This window comes from Pseudophryne corroboree, chromosome 2 (genome assembly GCF_028390025.1).
Source record: "Pseudophryne corroboree isolate aPseCor3 chromosome 2, aPseCor3.hap2, whole genome shotgun sequence".
NCBI classification, from domain to species: domain Eukaryota; kingdom Metazoa; phylum Chordata; class Amphibia; order Anura; family Myobatrachidae; genus Pseudophryne; species Pseudophryne corroboree.
This window is the reverse complement of record NC_086445.1, coordinates 13,540,836-13,556,748: the sequence shown is the minus strand read 5'-3', so window position 1 is coordinate 13,556,748 and position 15,913 is coordinate 13,540,836. Positions and strand designations below refer to the sequence as shown.

Sequence of the window (15,913 nt, the reverse complement as noted above, 5' to 3'; positions counted from 1 at the left end):
CCATGGCGTACAGCCAACGGTGCACCCGTTGTGCTCGTACTGACAGCGTGACTCCCAGGCGGGTCAGGATCTCAGTCTTTAGTTTATCATAGTCCCGAGCCTCAGCAGGGCTTAAATCAAAGTAAGCTTTTTGGGGCTCACCTGACAGGAAAGGTGCCAGCAGACTGGCCCACTGTGCTTTCGGCCAGTTCTCACGCTCGGCAGTCCTTTCAAACGTGGTCAGATAGGCCTCCACATCATCAGCCTCTGTCATTTTCTGCAGGAAGTGACTGGCCCGTATAGAACTAGAGCTGGTTGGAGCACTGACGGCCACATCTCCAACCCGAGCTGCAAGTCTCTGCACCACTTCTGCTAAGGCCTCTCTATCCTGACGCTGTTGCCTGTAAAGTTCATCAACAACTGCCTGCTGTTGTCTCTTATTTTCCTCCATTGCCACCTGCTGCTGTCTGTTGGCTTCCTGCTGTAGTCTCCAATTTTCCTCCATTGCCACCTGCTGTTGTCTCCTATTTTCTTCCATTGCCACCTGCTGCTGTCGGTTGGCCTCCTGCTGAGCCGCTGTAGCTTGCAGCAAGGCTTTAAGCAGATCCTCCATGTCGACAGATTTTTCAGGCGGCTTTGTAGCTGCTTTCACCCAGGACATATATCAAACCCTCAGGGGTGAGTCTCAGTAACTTCACACTGGGCTGTATCTGCATAAACCACCGTTTTCTGCAGGCCTCACAAAGCTGCTGCTTTCACTTATGCGCAGAACGGGGTTGCTCGCATTCTCCACCAAGTTGTAACACTGTAGGGGTGCAAGGCGCCTTTTCCTGGGGAATATGGCCGCACGCAGCAGCTGAGGAACAACACAAGTCCAGTTTCTGGTACAACTGACCCCGGCCAGTTTTATTGAAACAGAAAATAAAACAAACCCCAAAATAAAAATACCTTGCCTGTCCGGCACTAACTAAACATAAGATATTCCTAACTGTCACTAAACAAAACACAGAGTTCTTCAGTACATACTGTATAGCTTACTTGCATCAGAAAGCGTGTCTCTCACACACAGATCCTGCAGCCTTCCCAGGCAGTCTGCCCATACTAATCAGGTTAGAAGCACTATAACACTCTTACACAGCTGAAACCCTGATTAGCCCTCTGTGAGGCCAAAGACCCGAACTGGGCCCAATGTCTAGAACTCGCCTTATCTCTCTCTCAGAGCCTTTACCCAGCTTTTACAGCAAACTGAAAAGGTTCAGACAAAACAAAAAGCATTTTTCCTAGAAGTTAACATTTTCTAAAACATGTAAGACAAGAACCTGGGACAAATATACCTGCCCTCAAACACTATCCCAGTGTTCTTGTCACAATACATATATATATTGATTTCATCTCCTTATCAATCATCCAGTCTATATTAGCAGCAGACACAGTACGTTAGTCCACAGCTGTAGCTACCTCTGTGTCGGCACTCGGCAGTCCATCCATAATTGTATACCACCTACCCGTGGTTTTTTTTTTTTCTTTCTTCTTTGTACATACTACTATAGTATAGTAGCTTACTGTAGCAGTCTGCGGTGCTGCTGAGCTGACAGTGTCCAGCAGGTCCGTCATCAGTCATCATTACCTAATAAATATATTATCTACCTGTCCGGCTGCAGTACTAGTGATATTATATATACATACATATATATATTGATTTCATCTCATTATCAATCATCCAGTCTATATTAGCAGCAGACACAGTACGTTAGTCCACGGCTGTAGCTACCTCTGTGTCGGCACTCGGCAGTCCATCCATAATTGTATACCACCTACCCGTGGTTTTTTTTTTTTTCTTTCTTCTTTGTACATACTACTATAGAGTATAGTAGCTTACTGTAGCAGTCTGCGGTGCTGCTGAGCTGACAGTGTCCAGCAGGTCCGTCATCAGTCATCATTACCTAATAAATATATTATCTACCTGTCCGGCTGCAGTACTAGTGATATTATATATACATACATATATATATATATTGATTTCATCTCATTATCATCCAGTCTATATTAGCAGCAGACACAGTACGGTAGTCCACGGCTGTAGCTACCTCTGTGTCGGCACTCGGCAGTCCATCCATAAGTATACTAGTATCCATCCATCTCCATTGTTTACCTGAGGTGCCTTTTAGTTGTGCCTATTAAAATATGGAGAACAAAAATGTTGAGGTTCCAAAATTAGGGAAAGATCAAGATCCACTTCCACCTCGTGCTGAAGCTGCTGCCACTAGTCATGGCCGAGACGATGAAATGCCAGCAACGTCGTCTGCCAAGGCCGATGCCCAATGTCATAGTACAGAGCATGTCAAATCCAAAACCCCAAATATCAGTAAAAAAAGGACTCCAAAACCTAAAATAAAATTGTCGGAGGAGAAGCGTAAACTTGCCAATATGCCATTTACCACACGGAGTGGCAAGGAACGGCTGAGGCCCTGGCCTATGTTCATGGCTAGTGGTTCAGCTTCACATGAGGATGGAAGCACTCAGCCTCTCGCTAGAAAACTGAAAAGACTCAAGCTGGCAAAAGCACCGCAAAGAACTGTGCGTTCTTCGAAATCCCAAATCCACAAGGAGAGTCCAATTGTGTCGGTTGCGATGCCTGACCTTCCCAACACTGGACGTGAAGAGCATGCGCCTTCCACCATTTGCACGCCCCCTGCAAGTGCTGGAAGGAGCACCCGCAGTCCAGTTCCTGATAGTCAGATTGAAGATGTCAGTGTTGAAGTACACCAGGATGAGGAGGATATGGGTGTTGCTGGCGCTGGGGAGGAAATTGACCAGGAGGATTCTGATGGTGAGGTGGTTTGTTTAAGTCAGGCACCCGGGGAGACACCTGTTGTCCGTGGGAGGAATATGGCCGTTGACATGCCTGGTGAAAATATAAAAAAAATCAGCTCTTCAGTGTGGAGGTATTTCAACAGAAAAGCGGACAACAGGTGTCAAGCCGTGTGTTGCCTTTGTCAAGCTGTAATAAGTAGGGGTAAGGACGTTTAACCACCTCGGAACATCCTCCCTTATACGTCACCTGCAGCGCATTCATAATAAGTCAGTGACAAGTTCAAAAACTTTGGGTGACAGCGGAAGCAGTCCACTGACCAGTAAATCCCTTCCTCTTGTAACCAAGCTCACGCAAACCACCCCACCAACTCCCTCAGTGTCAATTTCCTCCTTCCCCAGGAATGCCAATAGTCCTGCAGGCCATGTCACTGGCAATTCTGACGATTCCTCTCCTGCCTGGGATTCCTCCGATGCATCCTTGCGTGTAACGCCTACTGCTGCTGGCGCTGCTGTTGTTGCTGCTGGGAGTCGATGGTCATCCCAGAGGGGAAGTCGTAAGACCACTTTTACTACTTCCACCAAGCAATTGACTGTCCAACAGTCCTTTGCGAGGAAGATGAAATATCACAGCAGTCATCCTACTGCAAAGCGGATAACTGAGGCCTTGGCATCCTGGGTGGTGAGAAACGTGGTTCCGGTATCCATCATTACTGCAGAGCCAACTAGAGACTTGTTGGAGGTACTGTGTCCCCGGTACCAAATACCATCTAGGTTCCATTTCTCTAGGCAGGCGATACCGAAAATGTACACAGACCTCAGAAAAAGAGTCACCAGTGTCCTAAAAAAATGCAGCTGTACCCAATGTCCACTTAACCACGGACATGTGGACAAGTGGAGCAGGGCAGGGTCAGGACTATATGACTGTGACAGCCCACTGGGTAGATGTATGGACTCCCGCCGCAAGAACAGCAGCGGCGGCACCAGTAGCAGCATCTCGCAAACCCAACTCTTTCCTAGGCAGGCTACGCTTTGTATCACCGGTTTCCAGAATACGCACACAGCTGAAAACCTCTTACGGCAACTGAGGAAGATCATCGCGGAATGGCTTACCCCAATTGGACTCTCCTGTGGATTTGTGGCATCGGACAACGCCAGCAATATTGTGTGTGCATTAAATATGGGCAAATTCCAGCACGTCCCATGTTTTGCACATACCTTGAATTTGGTGGTGCAGAATTTTTTTAAAAACGACAGGGGCGTGCAAGAGATGCTGTCGGTGGCCAGAAGAATTGCGGGACACTTTCGGCGTACAGGCACCACGTACAGAAGACTGGAGCACCACCAAAAACTACTGAACCTGCCCTGCCATCATCTGAAGCAAGAAGTGGTAACGAGGTGGAATTCAACCCTCTATATGCTTCAGAGGTTGGAGGAGCAGCAAAAGGCCCTTCAAGCCTATACAATTGAGCACGATATAGGAGGTGGAATGCACCTGTCTCAAGCGTAGTGGAGAATGATTTCAACGTTGTGCAAGGTTCTGATGCCCTTTGAACTTGCCACACGTGAAGTCAGTTCAGACACTGCCAGCCTGAGTCAGGTCATTCCCCTCATCAGGCTTTTGCAGAAGAAGCTGGAGACATTGTAGGAGGAGCTAACACGGAGCGATTCCGCTAAGCATGTGGGACTTGTGGATGGAGCCCTTAATTCGCTTAACAAGGATTCACGGGTGGTCAATCTGTTGAAATCAGAGCACTACATTTTGGCCACCGTGCTCGATCCTAGATTTAAAGCCTACCTTGGATCTCTCTTTCCGGCAGACACAAGTCTGCTGGGGTTGAAAGACCTGCTGGTGAGAAAATTGTCAAGTCAAGCGGAACGCGACCTGTCAACATCTCCTCCTTCACATTCTCCCGCAACTGGGGGTGCGAGGAAAAGGCTCAGAATTCCGAGCCCACCCGCTGGCGGTGATGCAGGGCAGTCTGGAGCGACTGCTGATGCTGACATCTGGTCCGGACTGAAGGACCTGACAACGATTACAGACATGTCGTCTACTGTCACTGCATATGATTCTCTCACCATTGAAAGAATGGTGGAGGATTATATGAGTGACCGCATCCAAGTAGGCACGTCACACAGTCCGTACTTATACTGGCAGGAAAAAGAGGCAATTTGGAGGCCCTTGCACAAACTGGCTTTATTCTACCTAAGTTGCCCTCCCACAAGTGTGTACTCCGAAAGAGTGTTTAGTGCCGCCGCTCACCTTGTCAGCAATCGGCGTACGAGGTTACATCCAGAAAATGTGGAGAAGATGATGTTCATTAAAATGAATTATAATCAATTCCTCCGTGGAGACATTGACCAGCAGCAATTGCCTCCACAAAGTACACAGGGAGCTGAGATGGTGGATTCCAGTGGGGACGAATTGATAATCTGTGAGGAGGGGGATGTACACGGTGATATATCGGAGGATGATGATGAGGTGGACATCTTGCCTCTGTAGAGCCAGTTTGTGCAAGGAGAGATTAATTGCTTCTTTTTTGGTGGGGGTCCAAACCAACCCGTCATTTCAGTCACAGTCGTGTGGCAGACCCTGTCACTGAAATGATGGGTTGGTTAAAGTGTGCATGTCCTGTTTATACAACATAAGGGTGGGTGGGAGGGCCCAAGGACAATTCCATCTTGCACCTCTTTTTTCTTTAATTTTTCTTTGCGTCATGTGCTGTTTGGGGAGGGTTTTTTGGAAGGGACATCCTGCGTGACACTGCAGTGCCACTCCTAGATGGGCCCGGTGTTTGTGTCGGCCACTAGGGTCGCTTATCTTACTCACACAGCTACCTCATTGCGCCTCTTTTTTTCTTTGCGTCATGTGCTGTTTGGGGAGGGTTTTTTGGAAGGGACATCCTGCGTGACACTGCAGTGACACTCCTAGATGGGCCCGGTGTTTGTGTCGGCCACTAGGGTCGCTTATCTTACTCACACAGCTACCTCATTGCGCCTCTTTTTTTCTTTGCGTCATGTGCTGTTTGGGGAGGGTTTTTTGGAAGGGACATCCTGCGTGACACTGCAGTGCCACTCCTAGATGGGCCCGGTGTTTGTGTCGGCCACTAGGGTCGCTTAGCTTAGTCATCCAGCGACCTAGGTGCAAATTTTAGGACTAAAAATAATATTGTGAGGTGTGAGGTATTCAGAATAGACTGAAAATGAGTGGAAATTATGGTTTTTGAGGTTAATAATACTTTGGGATCAAAATAACCCCCAAATTCTATGATTTAAGCTGTTTTTTAGTGTTTTTTGAAAAAAACACCCGAATCCAAAACACACCCGAATCCGACAAAAAAAATTCGGTGAGGTTTTGCCAAAACGCGGTCGAACCCAAAACACGGTCGCGGAACCGAACCCAAAACCAAAACACAAAACCCGAAAAATTTCCGGCGCTCATCTCTAATATACAGTCGCTGGTGGTTATTCCCCCGTATCACATATACAGTCGCTGGTGGTTATTCCCCCGTATCACATATACAGTCGCTGGTGGTTATTCCCCCGTATCACATATACAGTCGCTGGTGGTTATTCCCCCGTATCACATATACAGTCGCTGGTAGTTATTCCCCTGTATCACATGTACAGTCGCTGGTGGTTATTCCCCTGTATCACATGTACAGTCACTGGTGGTTATTCCCCCGTATCACATATACAGTCACTGGTGGTTATTCCCCCGTATCACATGTACAGTCACTGGTGGTTATTCCCCCGTATCACATATACAGTCACTGGTGGTAATTCCCCCGTATCACATATACAGTCGCTGGTTGTTTTTTCCCCGTATCACATGTACAGTCGCTGGTGGTTATTCCCCTGTATCACATATACAGTCGCTGGTGGGTATTCCCTGGTATCACATGTACAGTCGCTGGTGGTTATTCCCCTGTATCACATATACAGTCGCTGGTCGTTATTTCCCCGTATCACATATACAGTCGCTGGTGGGTATTCCTTGGTATCACATATACAGTCGCTGGTGGTTATTCCCCGTATAACATATACAGTCGCTGGTGGTTATTCTCCGTATCACATATACAGTCGCTGGTGGTTATTCCCCCGTATCACATATACAGTCGCTGGTGGTTATTCCCCCGTATCACATGTACAGTCGCTGGTGGGTATTCCCCCGTATCACATGTACAGTCGCTGGTGGTTATTCCCCCGTATCACATATACAGTCGCTGGTGGTTATTCCCCGTATCACATATACAGTCGCTGGTGGTTATTCCCCGTATCACATATACAGTCGCTGGTGGTTATTCCCCCGTATCACATGTACAGTCGCTGGTGGGTATTCCCCCGTATCACATGTACAGTCGCTGGTGGGTATTCCCCCGTCTCACATGTGCAGTTGCTGGTGGGTATTCCCCCGTATCACATGTACAGTCGCTGGTGGTTATTCCCCTGTATCACATGTACAGTCGCTGGTCGTTATTTCACCTGTATCACATATACAGTCGCTGGTGGTTATTCCCCGTATCACATATACAGTCGCTGGTGGTTATTCTCCTGTATCACATATACAGTCGCTGGTGGTTATTCCCCCGTATCACATATACAGTCGCTGGTGGTTATTCCCCCGTATCACATATACAGTCGCTGGTGGTTATTCCCCCGTATCACATGTACAGTCGCTGGTGGGTATTCCCCCGTATCACATGTGCAGTCGCTGGTGGGTATTCCCCGGTATCACATATACAGTCGCTGGTGGTTATTCTCCGTATCACATATACAGTCGCTGGTGGTTATTCCCCTGTATCACATATACAGTCGCTGGTCGTTATTTCCCCTGTATCACATATACAGTCGCTGGTGGTTATTCCCCGTATCACATATACAGTCGCTGGTGGTTATTCCCCCGTATCACATATACAGTCGCTGGTGGTTATTCCCCCGTATCACATGTACAGTCGCTGGTGGTTATTCTCCTGTATCACATATACAGTCGCTGGTGGGTATTCCCCCGTATCACATGTACAGTCGCTGGTGGTTATTCCCCCGTATCACATATACAGTCGCTGGTGGTTATTCTCCTGTATCACATATACAGTCGCTGGTGGTTATTCCCCCGTATCACATATACAGTCGCTGGTGGTTATTCCCCCGTATCACATGTACAGTCGCTGGTGGGTATTCCCCCATATCACATGTGCAGTCGCTGGTGGGTATTCTCCCGTATCACATGTACAGTCGCTGGTGGGTATTCCCCCGTATCACATGTGCAGTCGCTGGTGGGTATTCCCCCATATCACATGTGCAGTCGCTGGTGGGTATTCCCCCATATCACATGTACAGTCGCTGGTGGGTATTCCCCCATATCACATGTGCAGTCGCTGGTGGGTATTCCCCCATATCACATGTGCAGTCGCTGGTGGGTATTCCCCCATATCACATATACAGTCGCTGGTGGGTATTCTCCCGTATCACATGTACAGTCGCTGGTGGGTATTCCCCGGTATCACATATACAGTCGCTGGTCGTTATTTCCCCTGTATCACATATACAGTCGCTGGTGGTTATTCCCCGTATCACATATACAGTCGCTGGTGGGTATTCCCCCGTATCACATGTACAGTCGCTGGTGGGTATTCCCCGGTATCACATGTACAGTCGCTGGTGGTTATTCCTCTGTATCACATATACAGTCGCTGGTGGTTATTCCCCGTATCACATATACAGTCGCTGGTGGTTATTCTCCTGTATCACATATACAGTCGCTGGTGGTTATTCCCCCGTATCACATATACAGTCGCTGGTGGTTATTCCCCCGTATCACATATACAGTCGCTGGTGGTTATTCCCCCGTATCACATGTACAGTCGCTGGTGGTTATTCCCCGTATCACATGTACAGTCGCTGGTGGTTATTCCCCCGTATCACATATACAGTCGCTGGTGGGTATTCCCCCGTATCACATGTGCAGTCGCTGGTGGGTATTCCCCGGTATCACATATACAGTCGCTGGTGGTTATTCTCCGTATCACATATACAGTCGCTGGTGGTTATTCCCCTGTATCACATATACAGTCGCTGGTCGTTATTTCCCCTGTATCACATATACAGTCGCTGGTGGTTATTCCCCGTATCACATATACAGTCGCTGGTGGTTATTGCCCCGTATCACATATACAGTCGCTGGTGGTTATTCCCCCGTATCACATGTACAGTCGCTGGTGGTTATTCCCCCGTATCACATGTACAGTCGCTGGTGGTTATTCCCCCGTATCACATGTACAGTCGCTGGTGGGTATTCCCCCGTATCACATATACAGTCGCTGGTGGTTATTCCCCCGTATCACATATACAGTCACTGGTGGGTATTCCCCCGTATCACATATACAGTCACTGGTGGTTATTCCCCCGTATCACATATACAGTCACTGGTGGTTGTAACCCCGTATCACATATACAGTCGCTGGTGGTTATTCCCCCGTATCACATATACAGTCACTGGTGATAATTGCGCTATATTACATGGAGTTACTGGTTGTTATTGCACCGTTACATATCCTTGTTATCCCGCATTGTAGCTACGCCTATAAGCTGGACGCTGGGCTGTACCCGGAGTGCCAGTTTGTGTATGACCTAGAGGTCCCGGAGTCCTTCCAGCCAGTTGTAGGAGACGGAGAGGTGCAGGAGTTTTACCTGTGGCCCCTGGATAAGGTAGGTAGCTGCCCCATCCTGTAGTGACGAGCAGACCCCTCACCTGAAGTCTGACAGTATCTCCCATCTACAGGTGAGAGCGGCCATCGCTACAGAAGAGTTTAAACCCAACTGCGCTCTGGTGGTTCTGGACTTTCTCCTGCGGAGGGGTCACATACAGCCGGACACAGGTAGGTGCAGTGTGGTCCCTGTGTGCGGGTAGGGTGGCTCCATCGAGACCGTTACCCTTTTAGTTGTGTCGCATCCCTGTCCGTAGAGACTGTAAGACCACATCACATTCATCACATTCATCAGAAGAATTAGCAATTTGCAGCACATAGGAAAGAAGACGTCTGATGCCCAGTATGTAGGGAAATGGTTGGGGGGCACAGTGACTGGAGACATGAGGGGTGGCTAGCGTTAGGGGATGGATGGGTACTGGGGCACCTAGCGTTAGGGGACGGATGGGCACTGGGGCGCCTAGCGTTAGGGGTAGGATGAGTACTGGGGAGCCTAGTGTTAGGGGAGGGATAGGTACTGGGAGCCTAGCGTTAGGGGAAGGATGGGTACTGGGGAGCCTAGCGTTAGGGGAAGGATGGGTACTGGGGAGCCTAGTGTTAGGGGAAGGATGGGTACTGGGAGCCTAGCTTTAGGGGAAGGATGGGTACTGGGGAGCCTAGTGTTAGGGGAAGGATGGGTACTGGGAGCCTAGCGTTAGGGGAAGGATGGGTACTGGGAGCCTAGCGTTAGGGGAAGGATGGGTACTGGGGCGCCTAGCGTTTGGGGACGGATGGGCACTGGGGAGCCTAGCGTTTGTGGATGGATGGGTACTGGGGGGCCTAGCGTTTGGGGACGGATGGGCACTGGGGCGCCTAGCGTTAGGGGTAGGATGAGTACTGGGGAGCCTAGTGTTAGGGGAGGGATAGATACTGGGAGCCTAGCGTTAGGGGAAGGATGGGTACTGGGGCGCCTAGCGTTTGGGGACGGATGGGCACTGGGGAGCCTAGCGTTTGGGGACGGATGGGTACTGGGGGGCCTAGCGTTTGGGGACGGATGGGTACTGGGTGGCCTAGCGTTTGTGGATGGATGGGTACTGGGGGTACCCATCCGTCTCTGCTGCTTTTGACACTGTTGACCACTCTCTTCTCATACAAACACTAGAGTCCCTAGGTCTTCATGACACAGCCCTTACTTGGTTCTCATCCTACCTATCTAATCGCTCTTTCAGTGTTCACTTCTCTGACTCTACCTCCTCTTCTCTACCTCTATCAGTTGGAGTACCGCAAGGCTCAGTCTTAGGTCCTCTGCTTTTCTCAATCTATGCCTCCTCTCTTGGTAAATTAATCAGCTCCTTCGGATTTCAGTATCATTTGTACGCTGATGATACTCAAATCTACCTATCCTCCCCAGATTTGTCACCACCAGTATTGGGCCGTGTTACTGGATGCCTGTCTGCCATTTCATCTTGGATGTCATCTCGCCACCTCAAACTCAACATTTCCAAAACCGAATTAATTATTTTCCCACCAGCTAAGAGTAGTTACCAACCTGATATTGCCATAACTGTTGACAATGCAACTATCCACCCCACCCCACCCCACAAGCTCGTTGCCTAGGTGTCACCCTTGACTGTGAACTGTCCTTTGTTCCACACATTCAATCTGTCTCTAAATCATGTTACATGCACCTCAAAAACATATCCAAAATACGCCCTTATCTTACATAAGACACTGCAAAAACTCTGATCCATGCACTCATCATCTCCCGCATTGATTATTGTAATAGTCTCCTTATTGGTCTTCCCAAACATAGGCTCTCATCACTTCAATCCATTTTAAATGCAGCTGCGAGGCTAATCTTCCTCGGCAGACGTTCTTCGTCTGCTGATCCGCTCAGTCAGTCCCTCCATTGGTTACCAGTATTCTACCGTATCAAATATAAAATACTTTTACTTACATACAAGGCTATTAACCAAACTGCACCAACATACATCTCCTCACTCATCTCAAAATATCTCCCTACCAGACCTCTCCGCTCTGCACAAGATCTGCGTCTCTCATCCACATGTATTACCTGTTCCCACTCAAAATTACAGGCCTTTACCCGTGCTTCACCCACTCTGTGGAATGCACTCCCACGCACAATAAGACTCTCCTCTAGTCTCCAAACCTTTAAACGTTCTCTGAAAACTCATCTCTTCAGACAAGCCTACCAAATTTTAGACCCACACACATAACCTTCACAGCTTCCCTATCCAGTTACATCCCCTCTGTACAGTCCACATAAACTCACATTTTGTCTTCCAACATTGCTGGGTGATCATATCATATACAACCCATTAAGAACCTAGCAACCTGGGGAACCATTATGTGACAGGTAGCATCTATCCTTGTTTATCAATGCCTATTTCCCTATAGATTGTAAGCTTGCGAGCAGGGCCCTCCTACCTCTGTCTGTCTGTCTGTCTTTGCCCAGTTTTGTTCTATAATTGTTGTTCTAATTGTAAAGCGCAACGGAATATGCTGCGCTATATAAGAAACTGCTAATAAATAAATAATAATGGGGGGCCTAGTGTTTGTGGACGGATGGGTACTGGGGGGCCTAGCGTTTGTAGACGGATGAGTACTGGGGGGGCCTAGCGTTTGTGGATGGATGAGTACTGGGGGGGCCTAGCGTTTGTGGATGGATGAGTACTGGGGGGCCTAGCGTTTGGGGACGGATGGGTACTGGGGAGCCTAGCGTTTGGGGACGGATGGGTACTGGGGAGTCTAGCGTTTGGGGACGGATGGGTACTGGGGAGCGTAGCGTTTGGGGACGGATGGGTACTGGGGAGCCTAGCGTTTGGGGACGGATGGGTACTGGGGAGTCTAGCGTTTGGGGACGGAGGGGTACTGGGGAGCCTAGCGTTTGGGGACGGATGGGTACTGGGGAGCCTAGCGTTTGGGGACGGATGGGTACTGGCGGGCCTAGCGTTTGGGGACGGATGGGTACTGGGGAGCCTAGCGTTTGGGGACAGATGGGTACTGGGGAGCCTAGCGTTTGGGGACGGATGGGTACTGGGGAGCCTAGCGTTTGGGGACGGATGGGTACTGGCGGGCTTAGCGTTTGGGGACGGATGGGTACTGGCGGGCCTAGCGTTAGGGGACGGATGGGTACTGGGGAGCCTAGCGTTAGGGGACGAATGGGTACTGGGGAGCCTAGCGTTAGGGGACGGATGGGTACTGGGGCACCTGTGTCATCACAGTATTTGTGTGTTACAGAGAAGTACTACACTCAGTTTGTGGAGAATCTACATGGGCCGCTCTGACGCTGCTGATACAACATCCGTCGCCGACTGACCCTCCTGGATAATGAACAGCTACTGGAGGCTTCTCTGGACGTGGGACAATGATGCTGGAACGTGGGAGACACAATGGAGCCTCATCCGTACAATGTGCAGTCATACCCAGCGGGAACGCAGATTCCTAGGCTTGTGATGCCTGCCATTGGATTACAGCTTGTACAGAACTCATTCCTGCGAGAAATAATCCCCTGACCGCTCCATGTATAAATGTTATTTACTAGACTAGTAACTGGCTCCCAGCCTGACCGTACACTGTACATGTGACCGAGGCGCGGGGTCCCGGCCTGACCGTACGCTGTACATGTGATAGAGGAAGGGACGGGTGTGCGGGGTCCTGAATAATATTAATGACTTCTGACTTTACCTTGTTTGTCTTTTGTAACCTCTGAGCTCCCTGTGTGACTTGTGTTTTATCTACATATAAAGTGACGGTATAACGCTCCACCTGGTTATTACACATTGTACACACAGCTTTTATCCCCCCACACATGGTATAAATCAGCGGCAGCCTCCTGCTGTCACTGGCGGGCACTGTGACTGCGTCCGTGATAAATGTGTTTCTATCTGTACGGTCAGACAGCTGCAGTCATTGTGTCAGATATAATGTGACCTCACTGCGCACTGTAATTACTGACTTGTGAGTATGTGCGGCCACTGAGCCTCTATAAGAGCCACGCAGAGCAGTCAGGTCTCACTTTATGGTCTCTTGCTTCGTTCCCCATGTAATTGGTGTTGGAGCAGAAACTAGCATAATATTCTGACATTAGCCGGGAACACCCAGGAGGAGCGTTCACTGGCCCTCATTCCGAGTTGTTCGCTCGCAAGCTGCTTTTAGCAGCTTTGCACACGCTAAGCCGCCGCCTACTGGGAGTGAATCTTAGCTTATCAAAATTGCGAACGAAAGATTCGCAATATTGCGAAAAGACTTCTCTGTGCAGTTTCTGAGTAGCTCGAGACTTACTCTTCCAGTGCGATCAGTTCAGTGCTTGTCGTTCCTGTTTTGACGTCACAAACACACCCAGCGTTCGCCCAGACACTCCTCCGTTTCTCCAACCACTCCCGCGTTTTTCCCAGAAACGGTAGCGTTTTTTCACACACTCCCATAAAACGGCCAGTTTCCGCCCAGAAACACCCACTTCCTGTCAATCACATTACGATCACCAGAACGAAGAAAAAACCTCGTAATGCCGTGAGTAAATTTCCTAACTGCATAGCAAATTTACTTGGCGCAGTCGCAGTGCGAACATTGCGCATGCGCAATAAGCGGAAAATCGCTGCGATGCGAAGAAATTTACCGAGCGAACAACTCTGAATGACCACCACTATTCCAGGATATTGGGGGGGAGCCGCTGCAGCAGCACCGTGACCTGGAACTGAAATCTGATGCACTTCTTATTATAGTGTCATGTAAAACAGAAACACTGTGCCACTAACGGGCAAATAATCCCTAATGGAAAACATAACCTGATTTACACGGTTTAGAGAATTGTTATTTAAATGATTTTACCGTTCTCAGCAAATCCATAACAGTGTGTGCAATTACTGGTGGCATTGCATGTAGTGCACTATATTGGACGCTTTATTTTTACTCTGGATTTACAATTAAGCTTTTATGTGACCCCCTCATAACTCCAAACCTGTCCCTTCAATTCCCCTATACTGTCCCCTCCTATAACTCCCCTCCTGTCCCCTCCTATTACTCCTATCCTGTCCCGTCCAATCCCCTCCTATACTGTCCGCTCCTATAACTCCTAACCTGTCCCCTCCTATAACTCCTAACCTGTCCCCTCCTATAACTCCTAACCTGTCCCATCCTATCCCCTCCTATAACGCCTCTCCTGTCCCATCCTATCCCCTCCTACAACGCCTCTCCTGTCCCCTCCTACAACGCCTCTCCTGTCCCATCCTATCCCCTCCTATAACGCCTCTCCTGTCCCCTCCTATAACTCCTAACCTGCCCCCTCCTATAACGCCTCTCCTGTCCCCTCCTATCCCCTCCTATAACTCCTGACCTGTCCCCTCCTATAACTCCTAACCTGTCCCATCCTATCCCATCCTATCCCCTCCTATAACGCCTCTCCTGTCCCCTCCTATAACTTCTAACCTGTCCCCTCCTATAACGCCTCTCCTGTCCCCTCCTATAACGCCTATCCTGTCCCCTCCTATAACGCCTATCCTGTCTCCTCCTATAACTCCTAACCTGTCCCCTCCTATCCCCTCCTATAACGCCTATCCTGTCCCCTCCTATAACGCCTATCCTGTCCCCTCCTATAACGCCTAACCTGTCCCCTCCTATAACACCTCTCCTGTCCCCTCCTATCCCCTCCTATAACTCCTAACCTGTCCCCTCCTATAACGCCTATCCAGTGCCTTCCTATAACGCCTATCCTGTCTACTCCTATAACTCCTATCCTGTCCCCTCCTATAACTCCTATCCTGTCCCCTCCTATAACGCCTCTCCTATCCCCTCCTATAACGCCTATCCTGTCCCCTCCTATAACGCCTATCCTGTCCCCTCCTATAACGCCTATCCTGTCTCCTCCTATAACTCCTAACCTGTCCCCTCCTATAACGCCTCTCCTATCCCCTCCTATAACTCCTATAATCCTATAACGCCTATCCTGTCCCCTCCTATAACTCCTAACCTGTCCCCTCCTATAACGCCTCTCCTGTCCCCTCCTATAACGCCTCTCCTGTCCCCTCCTATAACTCCTAACCTGTCCCCTCCTATAACGCCTATCCAGTGCCCTCCTATAACGCCTATCCTGTCTCCTCCTATAACTCCTAACCTGTCCCCTCCTACAACGCCTCTTCTGTCCCCTCCTATCCCCTCCTATAACTCCTAACCTGTCCCCTCCTATAACGCCTCTCCTGTCCCCTCCTATAACTCCTAACCTGTCCCCTCCTATAACGCCTCTCCTGTCCCCTCCTATAACGCCTATCCTGTCCCCTCCTATCCCCTCCTATAACTCCTAACCTGTCCCCTCCTATAACGCCTCTCCTATAACTCCTAACCTGTCCCCTCCTATAACGCCTATCCTGTCCCCTCCTATCCCCTCCTATAACTCCTAACCTGTCCCCTCCTATAACGCC

The 15,913-nt window shown here is 49.3% G+C and overlaps 1 protein-coding gene across 2 annotated transcripts in view; it reads left to right on the top strand.

The window, feature by feature from the left end:
- Positions 1-13,183, top strand: part of LOC134992844 (uncharacterized) — a 132,671-nt gene extending 119,488 nt beyond the window's left edge. For both annotated transcript variants that reach the window (XM_063950815.1, XM_063950814.1), the window contains exons 7-9: positions 9,366-9,498; positions 9,572-9,668; positions 12,738-13,183. In XM_063950815.1, coding sequence (XP_063806885.1) covers positions 9,366-9,498; positions 9,572-9,668; positions 12,738-12,784 — 277 coding nt within the window. In that variant the 3' untranslated portion in view covers positions 12,785-13,183. The remainder of the gene's footprint in view (positions 1-9,365; positions 9,499-9,571; positions 9,669-12,737) is intronic.
- Positions 13,184-15,913: the final 2,730 nt, after the last annotated feature.